Below are 26,695 nucleotides of genomic sequence, written 5' to 3' on the forward strand. Positions count from 1 at the left end.
TGCAGAACCGAAACATCGTTCACTTTGTTGCAAAGTACTTGCATCACGCCTGGATTAGAAGGAAGTGTTTGCTGAACAGGGCTGGTTTAATGTAGGCTTTATTATTTGGTATTAACTGAAATATTGGTACTACTGACGAATACATTTGTTACTCATTGCGCTATACGCACTTTAACACATGATTTGCCGCGTTTCCTTCTGTGTTTTCGCTTATACTCCTGTGATGTTTTTATTTTAAATTGTATATTTATTGTGTAATATTATAGTGCTGCTGAAGGTATTAATTCGTTGTATAGTTCATAGTGGTTGTGCCTAAAAGATTTCATATTGAATAAAGGAATATGGAATGGAATTGAGTTCCATATGTTTCAGTGGTACTAAGCAGTGGTAATAGTGGTTTTAAATTGGTTTAGGTGATAGGAACCTTTATCAAGTGAGTTTATGTTTATTTTAAAATGCAAATGTGTGGTAGATGTCCATCTGTTAAAAAGTAATGTGTGGTGGGAAGAATTACCAGTGGACCTCACGTCATCAGGAAACATATAATGTCCAATCCCGGAGACCACGAAAACCCTAAATATTCTAGATTCATATTTCTCATTGGAAAATGTAAACTATTATTCCCAGCATGTTTACTGCCATTGCAAATTGTAGTTAATGGCGATACCACAACCACTGCCTGTTAAACCTGGCACTATTTAATACACTCTGGTCTATTATACCAGTGGGCCCGAAAAGAGTACCACAGCGTTGCTCCCTAAACTGCTCTCTCCAACCATCCTCATTGGAATTTCCATCCAATCTCCTGCTTCACGCTAACACAACTTACACACTCATTCCCTTTTCCAATGAGTGTGACTTCCAGACTGTATCATCATAATGCACAACTCACCCCCTTTCATGAGTCTACATATGTTTCAGATATCGAGAGTAATTGCAGCAGTTCCTTATGACTCAAGAGCAGGAATCCCTATCCGGCCACAGGGTCTTACATGTTTTTCAGCAAATAACATGTTCTTTATGGCATATCTAGATCCTCTCTATATTGTCATCTTATAATTCACCACTGGCCCATTAAATTTTGCCATTCTTCATTCGAACCGTCTAACCACCCTTTTTCCATGAGGTGATTTTCTATTTCCCAATCACATCATCACACCACACTGCATCCAAAAGACCCCTTGTATCCATGATATGATCTGCATCAACACAATACACAACTTTCAAATCTGAAAGGAAATGCACTGTGTAATGGCCTTATAAGCACAGTGTCCCTCAAAGAATGTGTACCACAAATATGTTATCTTCAAGAGTTTGTTGGGGGATTGTGGCTACTACAAAATTATTAATAACCTACACATGTTACAAATACTTTAAGGGACCTGAAGGAGGACACTGACACACAGGTGGCATGTTTGTTAGCAAAGACTTTTATTAAATAAATGCGGGTTGGGGAAATACCTTCCTGTCCCTAATATTAAGAGGGGTTTCCCTGCCTCGAAGAATATTCTAATGAGTATGTCAGGATAGTACAACGAAATAAGTCCACTGTTGTGTCAACAATCCCATTTCCAGCCCTCAAGCTAAGAAATCAAACTAATGTGAAAAGGGGATTTCCTTTTTTAGTTATTTTCCGACTTACAAAAGAAGTTCCAAAATGGTGCAACCTATACATTTAAAAACAAAGAACAACCTTACTCCCCAGGTTGTCTCAATCGGTGAATGTTCAATGAGGGTCTTCCTTCTTTCAGTGTTCCAAAATTTTCAACTAAACAACAACAGGGAGGCATTGCTTCCCTTCCCTTGGTGTCCTCTCCTGCCTTGTACGAATGTTGAGGGAAAATATCCCTTTTCTTGCCTTTGTCTTGTATATGAAACTTACTTGGGATGATGCTTCCCTTCCCCTAGTTTTTTTTGTAGTATATTTCACAGTGACTATAAAGATTCCTCTTGTCCTCTCCTTGGTTTCACAGCAAACCTGGTACCCCATCCTGCTAGATACTGTGACTGTGAAGAGTGTGTTGGCTTGCTCTTCATATGTGAGTAAGTACCAGGCTTTTTCCTTTTCTGCTCTTTTAATTGTGCTTTTCTCATTTTACTACTACTTTGTCGGTCACAGGCAACCTGGTATACTATTCTGCTACGTACGATGACTATGAAGATTGCGTTGGCACTTTCTTCATATGGGTGTGAATTCCAGACTCACCTTTTCTGTATTTTTAATTGTTCTTCATTTCGCTTTATTGCTACTACTTCATTGGTCACAGCCACCCTGGTACACTCTCCTGCCAGGTACTGCGTGTGATGCTGGAAATGCATCGGAGGGACAGGGCCTCCGTATCCTTGTCCTTTTTCTGATCTTATCGTGTGTTCTGTCGTGTTTTCAGCGCAGAAGTCCATGCGGGACTCCTGGCGGTGCAGCTCTCTCTTTTGGTTTGGTGAACAGACCCATGGGATACCCTTATGGCACCCATGGGTAGGGGTACAACCCTGTTCCCCTAGTGTATGTTTTTGGGCACCCGTGGGTGGCCCACAGAGCCGGGTATGGGCTGGTGGCAGCTACATGCTGAATTTGACAGGTGCGCTGGGTATCCGCCATTTTGGGGTACCCCGGCCCTGCCATTGGAATCCGTTGATTCCTGATAGGAAACAAGATGGCCCCGGTGGCCTCTTGCTTTCTATCCCCTGATACCTTGTTTTCCCAAAGTCCTGGGAAGCCCTGACTCTGTCCCTTCCCCCTGACTGGCTGTTGGGTGGAAGTTCCGTATATGGTGTTGTTGTGAAGGCCCAGCTAGACTTACTGGAGCCTTCCCGCTGACTGTATGTTGTGGGTACCTCCTGTGGGTGGGACCTGGGTGAATGGGGAGTGTGACCAATATGCACTCCGTGTTGTGGCTGTCTGGTTTCTGCCATGAGAGACAAAGACTGAGACAGCCCTGCCCGAAACTGGACTGAATGCAGTGTGTAGAGTTGAATGGCTGAGTACTTGTCTCAATCCACATTCCTTGTTGTGAGTGTCTGAGCGGGAGAAGAGCGGCCTGAATGCCCTGCGTGCCTGATTGGCTGACCGACTGCATGAATGCCCTTCTGTACGATTGGCTGCTGAGTGTGTGCCAGCAGTGTGGATGAGAGACCGAATAGTATATCTGGGGACCTCTCACCACTGGAAATTGTTCAGAAGCTGAAGTCCACTACGACGAGTAACTGGAGTAACTGACGCTTGACCTTGAGACCCTGCTGGAAGAGAAGGATTGCCGTGGCTCTCCTTCACGATCTAAAGGCTGCTGTGTCTCCAAGGACTGACCCAGAGAGGACCTGGTAAGGCGCCCTCTTCCCGAGCTACGAGGGACCATCGTGCACAGCTGACCTTTGCCAACGCTCCCTGGTAGACAGACCTACGACAGGCTGCCGACCCGATACGGGGACTGCTGAGGAATCCCAAAGCGAAGCGCCCGGACTGTTGTCCGCCACTGTCGACGACCGCCGTCGCCGACCGGAGCCGCCGCGCTCCCGTTTGCCTAAGAACTTTAACTTGATCAACGGACGCTCTCGTCTGCATCGCCGTACCGTCTCCTGTGGGAGAAGGCCTGACCGTCGACGCGCCGAGGAGTATCCACCGGTGGGTTTCCCGCCACCCAAAGGCCGCAGAGACGCCGACGACTCGACGCCCTTGCTGGGCCACAGTTCTTCTTCATCTCTTTGCGGTCCAGAACTATCGTCACCGAGGTGCCCCGCACGCCTCTTCGTTGCAGGGCGCCAACGCTCTGTCGTCGACGAGCACCGCTCGGATCAAAGCCTGCTGCCTCATCGACGTCGTTCTACCCGGTTCACGGTCGGACGTTCGGCGCCCCGTGTCTCCCGCTTGAAAGGGGCGACATTCAAGAAGGGCCGCCGATTCCCCGACACCGAACCCCGAGTCCGCGACGCCTCTCGACGATCCGTGGCTCCTGCCTTAAAGGGAGTCACTCCAGAAGGATCGGTCGACGCCTCGCCGACGAACTCTACTCCACCAGGTACATTGGGGGGGTAAAACATTGTAGGAGAGAACAAGACTCTTGAACAATATATGGACTGGGCTTGTTTTATATATCGTTATTTTACAGGTTGCCCAGGTGGGGGATCTCCACTCAGAGCTGTGTCCAGTAGCGAGGACCAGTCGTCTGCCTATTGTTTCATCCGTCTGCTTTCTCTCTTCTCTCTATTGCTGGTTTCATTGCTATTGATCCGTGTGGCATTTTCACAGCCTTGTTGATGCACTCTAATCGAATACTAGTGGTACCACTTTAGAATTGTAGATATTTACCATTGTTGATTTTCCGGAGCACAAAGTGCATTATTGTGATAAGTGTACATAACCTTTGAATATTAATTATATAAAGACTGTGTTTTCAGTAATACAGTGTGTGGACATTCCTTTGTGGGGGCTTGGGGATACACTGTACTTAAGAACCAGCCTGCATCACCTCCTGAGAAGCTAGGCCTTGATTGCTCGTCCATCGTTACCATATCAGAGAATCTTGGCTGGGGTCCTCTGTGCCTTTCCTCTGCCATATAGAGAGCGGAAGTACAGACCCCCCCACCTCGTCCTGACAGTTTGGTGGCAGCGGTGGGATGCTTATGGTTTTAAGAATCAGTGTATAACCGTGCCACTTACAAAATATCTGCACTTTATTGAATTAAGGTTTAGGTGTGTTCCAAATAACTGCATTACAAGCGATGGAGACCATTGCGAATGGTAAATTGACTCGGATGAGCTTAGAGGCTCTCCAGAGTGCTTGTGAAGCCAGGGAGTTAGACTTTGTGGATAAGTCTAGGGCTGAGCTGATAGCTGCCCTGGTGGACTACCAGACTGATGGTGAAACTCTTGATGAAGGGGGGGATGCAACCAGTGAGGACTCTGCCCCTGGGGTTGTCGCTGAATCTGTTTCTGGGAATGCCGCCATTCCTGCTGCCTCTGTTCCGAACCCCAGCAATTCCATGGAACTTGAGTTATTAAGGATGAAGTTAGCCTTTGAATATCGCAAGTTGGAAATCGATGCTGAACTTAAGAAAGAGGAGTTGGCTCAACAAGTGGAACTCAAGAATAGGGATCTTGCGCTCAAAGATAAGGACACTGAATGTCAGAGAATCCAGTTAGAGAAAGCTCGAGTGGAGGCTTCAGCTAAACCAATTGAGAGTGGCAGGTCCCCAGCCACCAAGTTTATGAAAGATTTGGTTGGTGTGTTTTTGGAGGGTTCAGATATCCTCCAATGGATTGAAGCGTTTGAAATGGCGTGTGCGATTCATGATGTCGATAAAAGAGATTGGGCTAAGTGTTTGTTAAGTAGAGTACCTCAAACTGGATATGACTGTATTCTGAAGCTGAGTGTGGAAGAAAGGGGTCAGTATGAGTGTATGAAGTCTGCTTTAATTGCCAAGTTTGGCAAGACACCTACCCAATACCTTAAAAGGTTCAGGGATTTTAAGAAACGAGAGAATGTGTCTTGGGTTGACTGGGTGAGTGCGGCGCACATGAACATGATGGGGTGGATTGATGGGTACAAGGTGAAAACTTTTGCTGAATTATCCCACCTGTTGTTTTTTGAGCATTTTTCTGAAGCCTGTTCGCCAGAGCTGCGTCAGTATGTTGCTGACCAGAACATTTTGGACCCCTTTAAGCTGGCTAGGTTGGCTGACAAGTGGGTCTCCCACCGGGTGTCCCCTAAGGACTCCAGTGGGAAGGACAAGGATAAAGAGAAGGGGGCCTCTCAGAAAGCTGAGGAGTCCCCCAAGCAGTCCCAGTCGAATAAAACAAAACCTTCCTCTCCTAAGAACCAAAAATCTAGTGGGGATAAGTCCTCTGTGGGTGGGAATAAGAGTAGTGGTCCACCTGCTGCAAAGCAGGCTCCCAGTGGTTCCAGTACCGTACCTCGCACTCCTAGCACTTGTTGGGATTGTGGGGCTCTGGATCACCGAAGGGGTGACTCCAAGTGTAAAGGTAAGGCACTTGGAGTACAGGCTGTCAGCCTGACCTACCCTTACCCCGTGTCTGAGGTGGAGGCCACCGTCCTCCCCTCCTCTACCGGAATCACATTTGGTGCTCCAGTAGAGGTTTCCTTAGTGTCCCTTGGGGCCTGGGACCAGTACGCAGAAGTACTGGTGACTATCCCGCAGAACACCCGTAGGTTTTTGAGAAGTGTCCTCTTGAATGGCCAGCCTTCTACTGGTTTGAGAGACACTGGGGCAAGCATGACAGTGGTGGACAGGACCCTGCTCAAGCCAGAGGACTATGTAAGTGCTCCTCTGAGAACCACCAGGTTAGCTGGTGGGCCTCCCAAATTATCGCCTGTAGCCTTAGTCACACTCATGATTGGAGACAAGACAGCAAAGCTTCCTGTCCTGGTTCAGGACAATGTCCCTGCTAACATTCTGTTAGGTAATGATCTAGTAGAGTTGGGGTTGATCTCGGATGGTCTTCCCATGACTGCTGCTGTGGTCACTAGGTCACAGGTGACACCGGGTCTGGCTGTGAGTCAGGTACCCGAGCCAAAGGCGAGGCCTAAGGCACGAAGAAGGAAGACCAAGAAGGCCACCTCTGTGGGAGGAACACCTTCTCTTCCTGCTGTTCCGACAGCACCCATTGGGATCCATGCTCCGGACGGGCTGGGTCCAGTGGAAAACCCGGACTCAACTCCTGTGGGAGAAGAGACAGAAGACTCTCCTGTGGGAGAGGTTCTCAACCCGGAGGATCATCCCGACCTTCAATGCTTGTTAGCTGAAGGGGGACCCTCCCGGGCGGACTTCTGTAAAGGGCAGAGAGAGTGTCCCTCTCTCGAGGGTCTGCGGACGCAGGCCCTGTCCCAAGCACAAGGTGAAGTGCCTAGGACATTCAAGATTTATTGGGAGGGTGAGCTCCTTGTTAGTGAGCCCACTAAGCCTGAACCTGGTGCCCTCAAGAGGTTGGTGGTACCCCAGGTTTACAGGCCCTTCCTACTGCAGTTGGCGCATGAGGTGCCCTTGGCTGGTCATCTTGGTACCAAGAAGACTAAGCAGAGGCTCTCTGCCCACTTCTACTGGCCTCGGATGGGAGTGGAAGTGGAGTCCCACTGCCGGACCTGCCCCACTTGTCAGTTATCTGGCAAGACTGGAGGCAGGGTCATTGCCCCACTGCAGCCATTGCCAGTGGTCGGCACACCGTTTGAGAGGGTGGGCATCGACATTGTCGGTCCCCTGGACCCTCCCACTCCAGGTGGACATCGGTTCATCCTGGTCTTGGTTGATCATGCCACCAGGTACCCTGAGGCTATACCCCTTCGGACTATTACTGCCAAGGTGGTTGCCCGGGCTCTCCTGGGCATTTTTACCCGTGTTGGATTCCCCAAGGAAGTTGTCTCCGACCGAGGATCCAACTTCATGTCGAGTTACATGAAGACCATGTGGAAAGAGTGCGGGGTAACCTACAAGTTCTCCACCTCTTACCACCCCCAGACCAATGGTCTGGTTGAGAGATTTAACAAAACTCTCAAGGGCATGCTAGGTGCTTTGGAAGAGCCCCTACGGAGGAAATGGGATCTCCTCCTGCCATGCCTGCTGTTTGCTTACAGAGAGGTACCTCAAGAGGGTGTTGGTTTCAGCCCCTTTGAGTTACTCTTTGGACATCCCGTGAGGGGGCCCCTCGCCTTGATCCGAGAAGGCTTGGAAGCCACCCCTCCAGGTCCCGCCAAGCAAGTGGGGGACTATGTGTTAGGCCTCAGACGGAGGATGACACAGATGATGGGTCAGGCAACAGCAAATCTCAAGGCCAGCCAAGAATTGAATAAGTATTGGCATGACCTTAAAGCTTCGCAGGTCGATTGGACTCCGGGACAGGAAGTCCTCGTGATGGAGCCTACCAAGCCTAGAGCGTTGGCAGACAAATGGACTGGACCCTTCAGGATAATCTCCAAGATGGGCGAAGTCAATTATCTGGTTGACCTGGGTGCCTCCGGGGTAGCCCCTCAGGTATTCCATGTCAACAGGCTCAAGCCTTTCCACCGGCGAGCAGAAGTCTCATGTCTCTTGCTAGCTTCAGGGCAAGAAGAGGATGAGAGTGAGCCCCTTCCTGATTTGCTGCATAGCAACCCTCAGGACGGCTCAGTGGAGGGAGTACAGCTCTCTCCCGATTTGACAACAGAGCAGCAGAGGGCCTGCCGGGCTTTGCTCCAGCAGTATGCCTCTCTGTTTTCGCTGACACCGGGCCTTACACCTTGGTGTAGGCATGAAATTGACACTGGTGACAGCGTGCCTGTCAAGAGCAGGTGCTACCGTATGTCAGATACCGTTAAGAACCACATCCAGGCTGAGGTCGCCAAGATGTTGGATCTGGGTGTAATTGAACCCTCAACCAGACCCTGGTCCAGTCCAGTGGTCCTTGTCCCCAAGGCAAGTTCCCAGGCGGGTACCAAAGATTGGAGGTTCTGTGTGGACTACCGAGGAGTCAATGCCGTCACCAAAACTGACGCGCACCCATTGCCCAGGGCTGATGAGCTCGTGGACACCATAGGTGCTGCCCAATTTGTGAGCACCTTTGACCTCACCTCAGGCTATTGGCAAATAGCTCTGACGGACCATGCCAAGGAAAAGACGGCATTCTCCACACCAGAGGGACTCTACCAGTTTAGGGTCATGCCTTTTGGGTTGAAGAATGCCCCTGCCACTTTCCAGAGGTTGGTCAATCATGCGCTCAGTGGGCTGGAGGCCTTTTGTGTGGCCTACCTAGACGACATTGCCGTCTACAGTTCCACCTGGGAAGCGCATTTGACACACCTGGATAAAGTGTTGCAGGCCTTGAAAAGGGCTAACCTCACTATCAAGGCTACCAAGTGCCAGATAGCTCAGGGGAAAGTTACCTATCTTGGTCATGAGGTAGGAGGGGGTCAAATCCAGCCTCTTTCCAGTAAGGTACAGGACGTACGGAACTGGGAGACTCCCACCACTCAAACCCAGGTGAGAGCCTTTTTGGGCCTCACTGGGTATTATCGCAATTTCATGGCGGACTATGGGACCGTAGCCGCACCACTGACAGCTCTGACTTCACCCAAACAGCCTAGGAAGGTTAATTGGACTGAAGACTGTCAGAGGGCCTTTGATGGCTTGAAAGAAAGTCTGTGCAGGGCACCCGTGTTGTGTGCCACTACAGCCGGCCCTTTATCGGCCAGACGGATGCCTGCGACACCGGAATTGGAGCTGTCTTGTCCCAGTTAGATGACAAAGGGAGAGAACATCCTATCATATTCATCAGTAGACAACTCAAGGGTAGAGAACTTAGGTGGGCTACTGTTGAAAAGGAATGTTTTAGTATAGTTTGGAGCCTTAGGCGTTTTAGGCCCTACCTTACGGGGTCCACCTTCAAGGTCCAAACAGATCATAAGCCCCTGAAATGGCTTATGCAGATGAAGGGTGAAAATCCGAAACTGCTCAGGTGGTCCATTAGCCTGCAAGGGCTAGACTTCACCATAGAGCACAGACCAGGGAAGAGTCACGATAATGCAGATGGCCTTTCCAGAAGGTATGTTGACCGTCTGGATGAGGGTGTCTATCCCGTGGGAGATTAGGCACCCTAACCTCAGTCTGGGGGGGGCGACTGTGATGCTGGAAATGCATCGGAGGGACAGGGCCTCCGTATCCTTGTCCTTTTTCTGTTCTTATCGTGTGTTCTGTCGTGTTTTCCGCGCAGAAGTCCATGCGGGACTCCTGGCGGTGCAGCTCTCTCTTTTGGTTTGGTGAACAGACCCATGGGATACCCTTATGGCACCCATGGGTAGGGGTACAACCCTGAGCCCCTAGTGTATGTTTTTGGGCACCCGTGGGTGGCCCACAGAGCCGGGTATGGGCTGGTGGCAGCTACATGCTGAATTTGACAGGTGCGCTGGGTATCCGCCATTTTGGGGTACCCCGGCCCTGCCATTGGAATCCGTTGATTCCTGATAGGAAACAAGATGGCCCCGGTGGCCTCTTGCTTTCTATCCCCTGATACCTTGTTTTCCCAAAGTCCTGGGAAGCCCTGACTCTGTCCCTTCCCCCTGACTGGCTGTTGGGTGGAAGTCCGTATATGGTGTTGTTGTGAAGGCCCAGCTAGACTTACTGGAGCCTTCCCGCTGACTGTATGTTGTGGGTATCTCCTGTGGGTGGGACCTGGGTGAATGGGGAGTGTGACCAATATGCACTCCGTGTTGTGGCTGTCTGGTTTCTGCCATGAGAGACAAAGACTGAGACAGCCCTGCCCGAAACTGGACTGAATGCAGTGTGTAGAGTTGAATGGCTGAGTACTTGTCTCAATCCACATTCCTTGTTGTGAGTGTCTGAGCGGGAGAAGAACGGCCTGAATGCCCTGCGTGCCTGATTGGCTGACCGACTGCATGAATGCCCTTCTGTACGATTGGCTGCTGAGTGTGTGCCAGCAGTGTGGATGAGAGACCGAATAGTATATCTGGGGACCTCTCACCACTGGAAATTGTTCAGAAGCTGAAGTCCACTACGACGAGTAACTGGAGTAACTGACGCTTGACCTTGAGACCCTGCTGGAAGAGAAGGATTGCCGTGGCTCTCCTTCACGATCTAAAGGCTGCTGTGTCTCCAAGGACTGACCCAGAGAGGACCTGGTAAGACGCCCTCTTCCCGAGCTACGAGGGACCATCGTGCACAGCTGACCTTTGCCAACGCTCCCTGGTAGACAGACCTACGACAGGCTGCCGACCCGATACGGGGACTGCTGAGGAATCCCAAAGCGAAGCGCCCGGACTGTTGTCCGCCACTGTCGACGACCGCCGTCGCCGACCGGAGCCGCCGCGCTCCCGTTTGCCTAAGAACTTTAACTTGATCAACGGACGCTCTCGTCTGCATCGCCGTACCGTCTCCTGTGGGAGAAGGCCTGACCGTCGACGCGCCGAGGAGTATCCACCGGTGGGTTTCCCGCCACCCAAAGGCCGCAGAGACGCCGACGACTCGACGCCCTTGCTGGGCCACAGTTCTTCTTCATCTCTTTGCGGTCCAGAACTATCGTCACCGAGGTGCCCCGCACGCCTCTTCCTTGCAGGACGCCAACGCTCTGTCGTCGACGAGCACCGCTCGGATCAAAGCCTGCTGCCTCATCGACGTCGTTCTACCCGGTTCACGGTCGGACGTTCGGCGCCCCGTGTCTCCCGCTTGAAAGGGGCGACATTCAAGAAGGGCCGCCGATTCCCCGACACCGAACCCCGAGTCCGCGACGCCTCTCGACGATCCGTGGCTCCTGCCTTAAAGGGAGTCACTCCAGAAGGATCGGTCGACGCCTCGCCGACGAACTCTACTCCACCAGGTACATTGGGGGGGTAAAACATTGTAGGAGAGAACGAGACTCTTGAACAATATATGGACTGGGCTTGTTTTATATATCGTTATTTTACAGGTTGCCCAGGTGGGGGGATCTCCACTCAGAGCTGTGTCCAGTAGCGAGGACCAGTCGTCTGCCTATTGTTTCATCCGTCTGCTTTCTCTCTTCTTTCTATTGCTGGTTTCATTGCTATTGATCCGTGTGGCATTTTCACAGCCTTGTTGATGCACTCTAATCGAATACTAGTGGTACCACTTTAGAATTGTAGATATTTACCATTGTTGATTTTCCGGAGCACAAAGTGCATTATTGTGATAAGTGTACATAACCTTTGAATATTAATTATATAAAGACTGTGTTTTCAGTAATACAGTGTGTGGACATTCCTTTGTGGGGGCTTGGGGATACACTGTACTTAAGAACCAGCCTGCATCACCTCCTGAGAAGCTAGGCCTTGATTGCTCGTCCATCGTTACCATATCAGAGAATCTTGGCTGGGGTCCTCTGTGCCTTTCCTCTGCCATATAGAGAGCGGAAGTACAGACCCCCCCACCTCGTCCTGACACTGCGACTATGAAGATTCATTTTAGAGGCCTTGATTAGGTTTCTGGGTAGGCACTCCAGACTTCCCTTTGTAATTCTCCCTTCTTTTATCCATCCCACCAATGGTTCTGGACTCCTCAATCTCTCTGGATAGATTACTGCTAGTCCTCAGTTGTTTGCGGGTGCTTCCGGCATTCTCAAATTCCATCAGCGTCTTCCAGGGACTGTGGTGGCTCTGTGCTGACTCGCAGCCTCTGAGCTGCACGTCTTGGTTTCTCCATGCACTCCAGGCTTCCTGGCTGGCTGGGGGCTAATGCTTCTGCTCCTCTCAGGTGTTTATCTGTGATGTTTGCATTGGGATTGCCTCTACCAGCGCACCCACTGTAGAAAATTGATGTCAGAGGGTGAAGCTTAGTTTGTGCATATTGGATCATGTAGGCCAAACAGAAAGCAGCATTGAGTACGGGTGAATGTGGTTGCTCTGTGTGGTATAAGGGGTGCTTTCAAAGATGCAGTTAGGGGCAGTCACAGGATTGCTTCACAGTTGGGCCAGGCCGAGCCAGGTTTTATTTGCTGGAAGGGGTTGATGAGTGACACTTCAGCAGCTAAAGTCACTGGGCGACAGTCAACGTGGTGATCTTGGGGGCAGGTCAATGAGGCAGACTTTCAAGGGATAGCTGGATCAAGCCATTTTTAAAGCCCTGGTCAGAGTCGGCATGTGACTCACCAGTGATTCAGATTGTGTTCCAGCATCGAGAATTCGATTCGGACCATGCAAGTGACAGGCTCAGCTAGGGCCCGATGCAGTGTCAAGCTGGTTCAAATTAAAAGCTAAACATTTGAATTGGTGGAGGAGCACAAAAGCCAGCATCAGCACTTCCCCTCTTGTTCAAGGTGTGGTGAACACAGAGTGACCAGCTTGGTGCAGTGGTAGAGCTGGTCTGGCCCTCAGGATGCTGTGAGTCCTGCTAAGGGGGACGCAAGGACAGGATATTTCCATTCAAGGCTGGCTCTCACAACTTCAGGAGATTCTGTTGCAGAGTGGGATGTCCTGGTCCATAGCAAAGGTTACTCCTGATGTTCCCAGGGAGTGAATAGAGGGTAGAAATTCCTTTTGCCTTAGATGACCCCTTCACCAGAGGTTGAGGGCTTTGGAAAGTTCAAGTTTCCCAAAGCAAGTCCTGTAAATTCTACCAGAACAAACCTGCTGGTCTTGGTATGATCCGAGAGGATCTAAGAGAATCTGCTGAAGTGATGGGAGACCCCTTTTTTAAGGGCACAAGTCTTCAGGTGATTGGTTTAAAGCTATCCTTCCTTAGTGGCGAAATCCCTGCTCTTGGGTGGAGTGGACTTTGCCCTTCTGATGACACACCCAAAGGAAGTGGAGGGGTCAGGAATGGGAAAGATAGATGAAGAGAAACAAGATGGTGGAAGTCTCCTTCCATTGACTAGAGCATTTCTGCCTATCGTAAGCCAACGCCCTACTAAGAACTAAGGCCTTTAGAGATGCAGCACCCTGGTGTGAGGCTACTTATTAAAATGGGTGTGCTCCATTGATGTCGGGGCTCAGCAGAGCTGCCTGCTGTGAGGCTGTCTCTGGCGGAGGGTGTTGCCCTCACAAAGAGATCAACAAAGAGGTCCAATTCTTGAGGCACTTCTCCTGTCATTTGGCAGACTTCACGCAGCTCACCAGAATATACAGCACCTTAAACAGCAGAGCTGACTCACCGGAGCTGAAACATGTGCAATATCAAGTGAGATGTGGTGGCAATGATAATAAGTAGTACCATGCACTATGCCTAAACTCAGGCACAGCTGTATTTAGAGTTCACCATTCCACGAGATTGGGTTACTTATAATCATTGTAGTTTTAGTACAGGGAGAGCATATCTTAAATTGTGCTCCTGCGCTGCAGAGACTTGGCTGTCACTGCTGAGTAGGGCAGGTGCTGTGGATCAGGCTACTCATGCAGCAGGGCACTAGAACTCTATGTTTTTGGCATGGAGTTGAAGAAAAGGAGAATATGGTTAGTCAATAAAATGTTTGGAGATGAAGTACTTTGAGAAACCAGAATGTCTATCACCCACTAGTCCCCAGGGATCTGTCAACCAAGTGGCCAGCACACGGTCATCACTTTTGGATCCAGTTGCTGAGGGTGGGCCAGTGTGGGTTGATCACCTGGGTGAGGGGTCTTTGGGGAGTGGAAGTGGGAATCCAGATTGTGAGATGCAGTATCCCCTTCCTTGTAACACCTTTACCCCCTCGTACCCGGTATGATATTTAGAAACTCATCCCCCACCCTATTACAACACAAACTCTTTCTCACTGACAGCCCACGCTAAGGGAAAACAGACTAACAGCCAAGTAGTGTACCTGACATTTCCCCATACTATGGTCAGGTGAGGTGATGCAATTATCGACAATCACACATTCCTGACTTCCATTACACTTACCCACATGGATAAAAGGCGGAGCACAAGAGCACACACTGTGCGAGGCAAAACACACGAGGAAACAGCTGTTCCAAGAGGACAGTTTAAAGAGAGAAGAAAGACGGCAAAACAGAAAGGGATCATGAGGAGGGAAGTACCCTTAACCTTTTTGACAAGGAACCGTTGCTTTCATGAGTCCTTGAGAATGGAAAGTATAAGACCAGGAAAACAGGCCGAATAATCCTGCATTGTGAGTTCTGAGATACCGGGGCCCTCCCACATCAATAATCAAGGCGGCGAGAATCACCAGCCACTGTGGATCTAACCTGGACTTCAAGAACAAAGCTGCTTCAATGAAAACAACACAGCCGGTGAGTTGGGTAGACCAATACAAGACTAGTCTGTGTTGAAGCCATGGTTGCAAGTAGTAACATTGTATGGTGAGCGCTGGAGCAAACATTGTTAAAATGCATGTGATAAGAGATACAAGTGAAATTATACTGCTGATGAGTGATTGAACTTTAAAGCAAGCTACAATACCTTTGACAGAGTGGTCCAGCACTGCCTGGGTGCTCAATCAAAGGCCTCTGTAAGGTATCCTGCTGATGAGTAATGAAAGTAGATACATTTGATCCGATTCTGGCAGAGGGGATCATTTGAAAGTGAACAAATAAATCTGAATCAAAGTGGTCCTGCGACGGCTCAAGCTAAATCTGCACACAGTCAAAAGTCTTCAATTTTGATGAAACAGAGAAAGTTTGGAAAAAATACACAAATCTGGTCCGAGCCAAGGAGACGGAGACCAATTGAAGATTTTGTGTTAAAATAGGTCTGAGCCCGGCAGAGGGGGATCTGCGGGGAAACAGTAAATAACTCTAGAAGGTTTTGTGTTAAAGTGGGTCTGAGACCGGCTGAGGCAGATCGAGGGTGAATGGAAATCACCCAAGAAGTTGTACTTTTGAATCCTGAGGAGAAAGGAACTTTTGAATGTTTGTTTGTCATATCAGACCCTTTGAAGTAAGAGACTGTAAATGGCAAGAGACTTTGTTACAGAAGCCCCTGATACTGTCATTTGAACTGCACCCTCGTGCTAGAGAAAACATAAACTGTGCAAGCTCGAGTGTGCCACCTTGTCTCATGCTTTCTTTTTCATAACATTGTTTCCTAAACTATTTGTATTTAGAAGTAAGGATTGGCTATAGGTTTATTAGTATAGGCCCTTTTATTTTGACAAGACACCATACAAACTGTGTTATTATTATTTGATGGTTGTAGCTTGCTCCCATCTTTAGATTTAGGATTTTTTAAATCCTGTTCAAGTTCATGAACACCCTTGAATTGTGATCACTTGTGTCTGTGTTTCTGTTTGATACCATGCCTTCCTTACAGTACCCATATCATTCTATGCATTACTAAAAATCAAAAAGCCAAGGATTTGCACCCGCACCAGATGGCAATTCCCACACCCACCGAATCAGGTAACCATGTTTATTGAGCCTCTTGCTTTGGTCATTTTCATCATCTTCCAGCAAATGATAACCCAGATTGTCATTTAGCCCCTTCCCCACCAGTAGAATACGGATGTAGAATTCTATTAACTCTGCATAAACTGTGAGATAGCCAGAGGTAGAATATTTTCCCCCAGGGCTCAAGTCAAAGGTACACACGGTGGACAGAGTCCCCCACTTTTATGAGATAACTACCCACTTTTTTCTGAGGGCGTCTTGACATGCTAATTTCTGGGGAAACAACATACAACTGGTATGTTAATGAGTCCCCCGACCCCACCTTTTCTCTCAGGACTCGACCCCTGATGTCCTTAATTCGGAATTCCAATAATTCCTAGTGTCAAAGTACTAAACACAAACAATCATTTCACCATGACCAAAAATAATCTGCCTGTGCTGTCCAATGATAACATATCAGACATTGGAAAAGAAATGCTTATCAAAACTGTACAATACGTGATATTCAGCCATACCTTGTTTGCTTGCCTTTGCTACGAGTGGTAGGAAGTCTTTAGATGTAAAAAATCCTTGGTTCATTGTTAGCCCCTGGAAAACCTTGTCTATGTTTGGTTCAGGCAAGCCTGTAAAACAATGGGTTTCGAAATGGTTAATGTTAATACGTCATCTAAGTACTAGACTTATCAGCAAGAGGTCCATCATTACTGGTGCACATTTGTGTAAACACTGAACATCTCCAGCCACACCTTAATGTGAATCAAAAAATGCAGTCGGAAATCACATGTTTGTGGTGCAATGCGTCCATAAAAGGACACACCTGGATAACTCATAAGAAAGACAAACAGTACAGGAAACGAAGGAGCGTGTGCTTAACTTAAGATATTAAGATACATTCAACACAAGCAAAACATTCCACACAAACCTACATATTATCCATTTTGGTGCCTTTTTTAAATCCGTAATGATGATTTTAGATGAATTTGTCTTGCACTTAAAAAAGAACATTACAAAGAGGTTCATCGAGTTCACTTTTGAAACTGAAATTTAGGAGGCTGTCTGAATGGCTTCCATCGAGAACAATCCCCACTAATACTTTTGTTGAAATAACTGCAAATATTGTTAGCTAATATACAGTGTTCCATTTTTGTGGGTCAGCACAATCCATCATGTCAAAATAAAAAGTCGAAATTCACTTTTCGGAAACAATAACCATGCAGGCACAAATAATAAATACATACATCACATATTTCATCAAACATGATACAATTATACAAGGCTTTCATAGAAAACTTAACATTTCAGTTCTTCAAGCATTTGCATTTCCCATGCCAAGCTTCATCTATTACAATTGCTGCTGCACATGTGCATCCAATGGAGACTGTACACCATATTTGATAGAAAATTGGTAACAACCATCTCTTCACCGCTGGGCTATATCCATGGCAAATTAAAAGGAATTGAACCTCTGTTTTAATAAACAAACAAGCGAAAAGGGCATATTCTTGACAATTTGTTGTCACCCAGTTAGTATTAAAATCAGTCATTGGGAGGATGCTTAATCTAAACTTTAATAAAGCAACCGTTTCTAAATAGGGGTTGTCACATCCAAATAGGATTCCACTCCTAGAACAGATTCATGAATTAGATAACCTGGAAATCTCGACAAAGTTCTAGTCTTACCAAATTGCTTCTCTAAACAAAATATTTTGACTCTGTCAATTGCAATGTTCAGATCAGTCAAACTACTCTACTTGGGGTGGACTCATTTTCACCAATGACTTCTAAATTGCTTGTCACGTGTATGTAATAAATCAAAATAGATACATCAAAATAGATGGTGGATTCAGTGGTATACAAAATGTTTGTTTCATAAACCTAATTTATACCCTCTGGTGACCGTCCAGTATCTCCATAGTTCATTTCCATACATGGTAGCCACAACTGCTTGCATATTGTGGACCTTAAATACAGCCAGTGGAAGATTGCTTCCAAATTCACAACCATGCTTCTCTCCATCCTTTAAATACACACTCACTTTTGGACATTTGCTGTGCCAAAGCAATGTTACTTTGCAGTTGACCCAGAGGTTGTCATAACTGTCCACCTGTCTCAGTAAAGATCCCTCATAGTGTATTTTTAACTAATTATTTGTGCGAGAGCATTGGCATGCCATCACACATGGCTTGCTTGACTTAATTTTAAGTTTCCTTTCTTCACAAAAGGTATAGCTACATACAATATATATTTTTTTTAGCCTGGCAGGAGTTTTAGAAAGAACTAATGCAGCAACAGCATACAAAGGACACCTTATTCCCTCCCACATATCTGAGGGGTATCATCCTTCAAATGTATTATTCTGATTGATAAGTTGTTTTTATAAATAAGTAATAACAGGCGTGCCAAAACACACTCCTGTCGGACCCCACACATGTTAGTAAACGAATCAGTGAACTGCAGTATTATCGTCATAAAGTATCATGATGGGGTTTACAATTCCGTTCAAAATATCGTTTGGCACATTCATAATCACTAAAACTTCCCAGAGGGCATTATGGTCCACTCTACGAAAGGCTATTTGAAAATCTGTGAATGCTATTTAAAGACTGTCTTTCCTTAGGGTTATATATTTACTTAAAAAGGCAAAGAAAAGGAAGACTTGCTTTATTGTATGCCTCAATTATCAAATCCAGCCTGCACATCTGTTGAAAAAAGAACCTCTTTCAACCCATTGTTCTAGATTGTCCAATAAAATGTTACCATAAAATGTGGAAAAAATGCCAATAAAAGACATTGGTATATAAGTGACAGGCAATGTACTGTCACCTTTTAAAAAATGGATCCTATCACAGCCTTCTTCAAGCTACTTGGCACTTAAGTCACTTTGCTCATCTTATTAAAAAGATAGTTAAACATGAGACGCACACTGAGGGTTTAGCCTTGAACAGTTTAATTGTCAAGTTGTCAACCCCAGGGATTTACCCGACTTTTGGGCATGCAATGCTACGGAGATATCACTCTCCATGAGAACTGTCTCAGAATCCCAATAATATTGTGTGAGAACCTATTTACACACACACAGATATGTTACTCATACTCTTGCTCATACAGCTCCTGGAAGTGCTGATACCAACTGTCTTTTTGTGATTGAAGATTTCAGTTCATGTCTTGGTTAATGTCCTGAGTTGCAATATTTTGTTATAAGGTACCAGACACTGCCATGATCATTGCTAGCAGATCCATTACTGAGTCCTATTTCTCCATTTCATCATCTGATTTCTTGATTTCAATTAAATGTGAATATGTATGATGCCACGGTTCTATAATTTGATACCTTGCTGTATCAGTTTTGCTTGCATTAAGAAGCTCCTGCTTGGCCAGACAGCACACTTTATCGAAACAGGAATATCTTGATCTGGTAAGCGGTCTGATGTTTTTAGAAGGCTTGTTGACACATTTTGAAATTGTAATTACAAGATCTTGATACAAACATTCAATAGAAACCTTTCCTTGTGTGTCATGATTAAAGACAATCCCAAGAACTGGTAATATTGGCAATGAATGGGTTGATAGCAGAATAGTTTACATTTACCAATTTGAGGTAACTTCTGCTGTTGGTGGTCAGAATTGCCATTGTAGCAAAATTACCCACCATGCTATTGGGAGCTGTGACGAATCTGGAAGCTTGTCCCTTTGTCCTTGGTGTGAGCCACCCCCTTTGAGGCTAGGGAGGTGAGGCTGATAGGTCAAACCCCCCTTATAGGTTTGGGAAAGCAGGACGTCACTGGGAGGGTCGCCCCTCAAGGGGACAAGGACTACCATTCCCATAAGGAACTCCCTATAACTAAGACATTTTCTGCATACATGGGAATCCGAGAAATGGATGTTACATTCAATTGTGGGACATAAACATCATTGACTGTGATAACGCTGGTACGAGGTGGCCCCAAGGATGCATGAGTATTTAGTCACTAACAAAGAAGAAAGACTTGTGCAGTTCACATGGGAGGAATGAGATACAATGAATAAAAAGGGAAAAAGAGCTGTTAGATGTGTAAAGCCCGGCCGCATGGCCGAACGCAGCTCTAATGGGAAGCACAGTGGTAGCAGGTACAGCGGTATCCAGTCCTGTCGTGGAAAGCTTCCAGTTCTCCAGTGCAGGAGAATCAAACACTGACTATTAGCTATGGAAATGCAAAGAGTGGCAAGAGGATGCCAAAGAAGTTCTCCACCCACCGAGTGGAAGCAGACGGAATCCCAAAGCCCAGAAGATGCCACAAAGTCATGAGTGCAGGGGAGGGAAACCCATAGAGCTGGTCTGGTGTGTCCCGGACCCAGGAAGTCCTGACAATGTACCAGAGCTCCGTAAGGGGAGGTACATGAGAACCGGAGGGGACCTTGGGATTGACACAGAGGCTAAAATGGCTTTTCCCCGGCCCAGTTGTGTTCATGGGCATAACGAAAGGTGGATCTGAGACCCCAACAGTGAAAAGGCTTGCATCAGAGGAAATCCTCCTCAGTGCAGTGGTAACAACCACTGGCCACCAGAAAAGGGTCTGGGACCATAACAGTGAGAAAGAGAGCATTAGTGGAAGTTGTCCTCAGCACAGCGGTAGCCAGGAAACCCATGGCCACCAGGAAATGGACTAGAACCCCAACATTGAGAGAGAACTGTACCAGTAGTGTCAGGTGAAGGGAGCCATTCTCCTGGTATAGGACAAAAGCTGTGATAAAGACGGCAGAGGAAGGTAGTCATTCCCCCTGTCCATGCTGTGCACTAAACCAAGCAGGATCAGCAGAAGGGACGCATTCTCCCAGTACAGACCCAGGGCATGTGTTGCAGACACCAGGGATAGGGACATATTCCCCCTGGCCTTGTGGTGAACTGTGCAATAAAACACCAGGAGAAAGGAGTTATTCTCTTGGTACTGGGCTGAGAGTTGTACTGGAGACACTAGGGGAAGGGAACCATTCCCTCTGGTTGTATTGGGAACCACATTCATCTACACAAGGAGAAGAGAGTCATTCTCTTGGATATTGCATTAAGACTGGGTGAAGCCCATAAGTCAGGACAAGGGTGTCATTCTCCCTGGCATTTTCTCTTGTAAAAGAACATTATTTGGACACTGTTCAAAAAGCAGGCGAAGGGAGCCATTCTCCTGAGGAACAAACGTTCTGTTAGATTATTCTTCAGTTGTTGCTTCATAAAGTCATGATTTCTTTTTTCCTTTTAATATTTTAATATAGAATTCAAATGTGGTGTCAAATAAAACATTAGGCTAGTATCTTCTAAACACACTCAGTCTCGTGTTTATTAGTCTTATAGTTTCAGACTGATTAATATTTGCTTCTCTTCTGCATAGAAGGCCAATGGTGAATAACATGTGAGGTTTTAACTATGGCAAATCCACAATCAGACATATCCTGTAATTCAATTTAGGGCTTTTTTTACAGGCCCTGTTGTTCCACCGCATTAGTCCCAGCAAATGAATGATTTTTATGCGAAATCAGGGTCAAAAGGTGTCAGAAAATGCATACATTTGTCTTTGAAAATGGCAATAAAATAAAGCATCTGGCCACACTAGAATTTAATCTTCCATGAAAATACATAATCTATCAGTTAGTTTGTTTCAATAAGAATATGCCCTGAAACACTCTCAAATGTTGGGGGGATAGTTTGCTCAGAGTTCAAACTCAGGCCAACCTGATGTTAGCACAATACAGGACTGTTGGATATATGTCCTATTTAAACCAATAGAACCATTGCTTCACCTTTTCTTCATTGATAATTGTATCATTCCTTTATCAATTCGTCATTCCTCCACATGATTTGAATGCAATGCATTGTAGAATACAATTCACTTATTAAATAGCTGTACTGCATTTAAAAAACAAATAGTAGGTTAGTTGAGAAAATCAATGGTCAACACATCGGGGTTCATTACGAGTCCAGCGGTAGCCGTGCCGGTAAAACTGGCAGGCTGCCACCGGACCCATAGTGAATTACTGGCACCAGACTTGCCGGATTTACCGGGGCATTACAGCCGCAGTGGTTCCAGTAAATTCTGCTAATCCCCATTCCCATGGAGTCCCATAGGACTTGACAGAAGAGCCCTTTGTCTGCTTAAATATCAACAAACCCTCTGACTGCAACAAATAACGTGCAAACAATGTCTCTAAGATGATCTACATAATTTTCGGGAACAAGTGCTAAGGCTCCCTATAACAGTCAACAAAAGTGAGATAGCAGTTATTTAATAATCTACAATGCTTTAATGAACTGCATCACTTCTGGTGCAGCAAAGCATGATCAAAGTGGCAGTATATTGCTTTTAATGCTCATTGGTAGACAATGACAGGTGATCGCAGCAGCTTATTGCTTTTAATGCTATTTGATAAACAATGACATATGACCTCAGAAGCTTTTTGCAGATGACTCTGATTGTTAGAGAAGATGCCCAAGTAGTATTTAAGGATTCAGCCCAGGGTTTTGGGACAGGAGATGAGCTGAGCCTGTGAGCAGACCTGATGACTGGCAGAAGAGGCAGAGAGGGCTAGAGGGCTGGAGGACTGAAGCAGACTGGAAGCTTTCTTCATGCAACTCAATGCAGGGAAGAACCAAACTACTTTTTAGTAACTGGATTTTGAAGCATATGAAATTGCATTATTGGGCATTTCTTGAGTCTTAGAAAAACTGTACCATTAACTTTTTGAATAGACCCACTACTTTTTCAGAAGAATTACATTTTGTGGACTGTGAAAACTACAAGTCTCTGGGCTCCTGTCTCCATTCATCACCCTACCTTCTATCTTCTAAGGAGTAGCAAGTATGAATGTTTTAACAATTTGTAATATCACATTGGGAAAGAGGTGAGGGATTGAGGACAGATCACTCTATCAGTGCCTAGTGAGATCTGATGAGGGAGGCGGTTACTTTATGAAGTGGCTAGAATGTCCCTGAGAGGATTGATTGATCTTGAGTAGATATAGAGGCAATGACAATGATAGCTGTCTACTCATGAATGAGTTTTAGCATATTGTGTTATGTTTAGTGACTATAACAATAGCAATGTTTATTTATTATCATTTCTCATAATTAAAAGATTTACTTTATACATGAGAGTCTCTTAAGCATTCATTTAGTGCTTATCACTGAGAAGTTTGTCAGAAGTATTTGAGCACGAACATTAAGTGTGGGGCAACTGTTTCAATGTATTGTGAATTGATGTCTTATATGTGGTGCATGTATTTTTTTATACATATGAAGGGTTACTGTATTGTGTGAGGGTTTACTATGATTTTACCTGCAATGTTTTATTCATGGTATATTTTCTGAAACTCTTTTACCGAAAAAAAACACTGATTTTTCATTTCTTTTTTCATTTGGGGGGCTCACCCTCCCAAGCCCACCATTTCCTCAAGTTTTTAACCTCCACAAACTCTCCACACCTGTTTTAACCCCTTACCTACCCATCTATACATATTCAATGAAAACACTTTGTTAAAGGGACGTTATGGTTAAGTTGCACCAATAAAAACCTATGAAATTCAATGGAAAAACGTTGTTACAGGGACATTATGGTTACAGGTAACACCGAAAAACCTCAGAAATGTGCCAGTTATGATAAGATAAGCAATCATAACACATGCCACCAACGTGCACTGCCAAGACTAACACCCCGGACATCAAAGATGACATCACACATGTCATTGATGGCATCACATTCAGTCAAATGACACCACTTTTACAAGCCTTTAAATTATTTTAGGACACCGCTCTAATTCCGCCCCCACTTAACAGAATCCCACCAAACTATGCAAAGCCTTTCAGTACCAGGACTAGAATAGAATGCAGTTTCATTAAGTGGTGCCAAAGTTATAAACCATCCAAAAACTGCTCCCGAACATCTGAAGTGTCCCCGAACAGTGGCCGATGTCTGCGAATCCAACATGGTGGGTGTTTCCAAAAATCTGACGCACTTCACGCTTTTCACCATACAGTCAGTGGGTGCGTCCGATGTCCGAACATGGAAATGGGTCCGCAGACCGAACCCAGATATCGCACATTTTTTTTACCTACATTTTGCCAGTTTTAAAATAAACTACTGGACGGATTTCCACCAAATTTACAAAAGCACGCTTCGAGACCAAGCCACTGCTCCTGCCGCAAATTGGTAAAGGCTAGTGAATTTCTTTAGTTGGAGGGGGTAAATGTTTACCACAAATATGCAGAAGTGAACAAGCATAGCAAGGGCCAACTAAAGGTGAACATTCTATCAATAGTGGGTTCAAATTGTGCATTTTACACCACACTTTGCGAAAATTTGGTAAAAAGCAACTAAGTTATCAATTGATTTTGTAGGATAACACAGGAACACATACAGTAGCACCAAGTCGCCAACAGCACACAGGAGATATTTTTCAGACTCATCTTTACATGGACTTTACCCTAAATATAACCCAATATAAAAATATGTTCATGCTGGCTCTGCCCATACATGCCCATGTAAGCTGCACCAGTCGATGCAAGTATTGCCATAGAAGACCATACTCCTGTTGGCTTTGGCAGTACAAAATGCCAAGTCACAATGCGAAAACAGTTGTTTGCACCAATGTAGGGCACTGTGGAGACAAAACACACTTGTTATGTTGGCTTTATCCTTGATGCCATGTCTCAATAAAAACATATACCCATACTGGCTGCTCCAATGTAGGACAGTCTAACCATACCATAACACTTACATGTTTGCTTTACAACTGATGCCCAATATAAAATGCCACACCACTGTAATACAAATATGTCAATACCGCCTGCTGCATTCCAAATGCAATTCTCCCAACACCCCGAAACGAGTAGCCTGCTCCCTGGCACACACACAAGCACACACATCCCTACAGCCAATTGGGTATGCATGCTGGGGTACTGAAAATTGGCAAAGGGAATCCTTGTGTCTTTTACACAGTGAAAGCCCAGGATTACTGGACTGCTTGCTGCTACTGAGAAAGTGTTCAGTATGTTCACAGGGCTGACCTGGCTCCTTTATAATGGGTGGTGTTGGATCTGCCCAGTCCCCCATTATGGATGAGCCACCCCTGCAGCTCATGGACCATATTCACCTGAGAGCCCTGCTTGAGCAAAGGGCGATAGGTTTCAGTCAGGCGCAGCTCTGCATCAAAGCTCTGCTGTGTGTATGTGGCTTGCGGATCGATGGGAGCCAGAGATGTCCAACGCTGCGTCTTGGGCTAAGCCTATAATACGCCTATCAAAAGTCATTGGATCATGGCGAATACATGTTTGCATTGTCTGTGCATCAGCGCGCTTTGCCATCCGAACGGAACACATCAGGCTAAACTGACACTCAGAACTCCATGAGGAATGGAGGCCACTTGAGTTAAATGGAATCTAGCAACACAATCTGGCCTTCTGCTGTGCGCATTGCTGTGAAGGAGCTGGGGGTATTTTGCAAACGAAAATTCGAGCACATAGATTTATTTCCAAATCATGTTGCGGACTTTTACCTAGGGAAACAATCTGATATGGAAATAACAGCAAATATCTGTCATCGTGCACGTTGTTTCTTTTGACCGAATACATTTTTTCCAACTACCCATTATGCAACTGTAAGTTTGACAAGGTCCTATGGAGCCTTCAGATGCAGCGTCTCACAGCTTGCATATTCCCCTTGTGTGCCAGTGAATTCCAACATTATTAGGAATGCATTCATGATGCCAGGCATTTGTAAATCGACTGCCACACAATAATTAAGTGTGCTTGTAGCCAGCTTTAGATGCTTTCAATGAGACCGATTAAGACTGTGCTGCAAATGAGTTGAACAATGTTACACTTCTTTTTTCTGTTGGCTTTGAAGAAACATACCAAAAGAAAACATGGAACGTACAATGTTATTCTGCCAGGAAAATGAAACCAAACCTTTAAATTTATGTTAGGTCTGAGTAAACGTGTTTATTGCAGTTTGTGTGCATGAGTAACGAGTTGCATCATTGTACTTGCTCATGTGCAATTGAGCAAATTCACCCAAATGCAGTTAATGTCTGAATCCTTCCACAGCTAGAATGACCGTGCCACCGGCATTGTGGGTGAGCCTTGATTTGATTTGATTTATTGAATATTCATAAGGCGCAATAAACAGCTAATGTTTTTCCAGGCACCACAAGGCAACTAAGGGAGGGGGGAACAGGGGAGATAACCAAAAATACACGCACGGTGCTACTAGGCCTTGTGACATTCGGATCGTGCAACAGCAGTAACAAGAAGTGGAGTGGGGCGTGATGGAGGGGAACTGCAGGGTGGGTACGTGACGTTCAGGGGCACGGTCATAATATGCAGGGGGAGTAATGAAGTGCTAAGTGTGGTGATCTGTGGTATCTAAGGTGGCTGTTTTTTCAAAGGTTGTGCTCTTGGAGTCTGAGACCTTCTCTTACTTGTCGTGTCTGAGATTAATTATTGATGAATTCACTGATTATTTTCACAGGATTTTGATGTGGGCTGTCACACCGGCCGCTGGACAGGGGTCGCCCGAGTCCTTTGGTCTTCTTAGACACATGAGAAGTGGCACTCGCTACACAGGTGACATGCGCCTCTGTGAATGAAAATCTATTTACTGTGCTGTCTTCCCAGACATTACAGAAAACTCATATTCACAATAGAATGTGTGCTAGAGCTCAGATGCCATTATCTACTCCATAATTCTACCAGACTCACTGTAGAGAACACTTCAATAGGTCTTCTCTAGGTTCGTTGAACAGAGGCAGCAGTCAGAACTGAAACAGTGGCATTGAGCTTACAAGATGACTGATGCTGTGGTGAATTTGGTGACTCCCTAACTGGGATATTAGGATGCAGTATTTAATGTAAGTGTGCACTTTTGTTTTGTGTAGCCAGAGGCGAAGAGTCAATTAGTGAACGC

The 26,695-nt window shown here is 46.0% G+C and overlaps 1 protein-coding gene across 1 annotated transcript in view; it reads right to left on the reverse strand.

The window, feature by feature from the left end:
• The window catches only part of DPYD (dihydropyrimidine dehydrogenase), a 3,651,715-nt gene that overhangs the window by 1,953,711 nt on the left and 1,671,309 nt on the right, over window positions 1-26,695 (reverse strand). Inside the window, exon 9 of the mRNA XM_069641531.1 lies at window positions 16,286-16,393. Coding sequence (XP_069497632.1) covers window positions 16,286-16,393 — 108 coding nt within the window. The remainder of the gene's footprint in view (window positions 1-16,285; window positions 16,394-26,695) is intronic.

Source organism: Ambystoma mexicanum, chromosome 1q (assembly GCF_040938575.1).
Source record: "Ambystoma mexicanum isolate Mex_15411 chromosome 1q, UKY_AmexF1_1, whole genome shotgun sequence".
NCBI lineage: Eukaryota > Metazoa > Chordata > Amphibia > Caudata > Ambystomatidae > Ambystoma > Ambystoma mexicanum.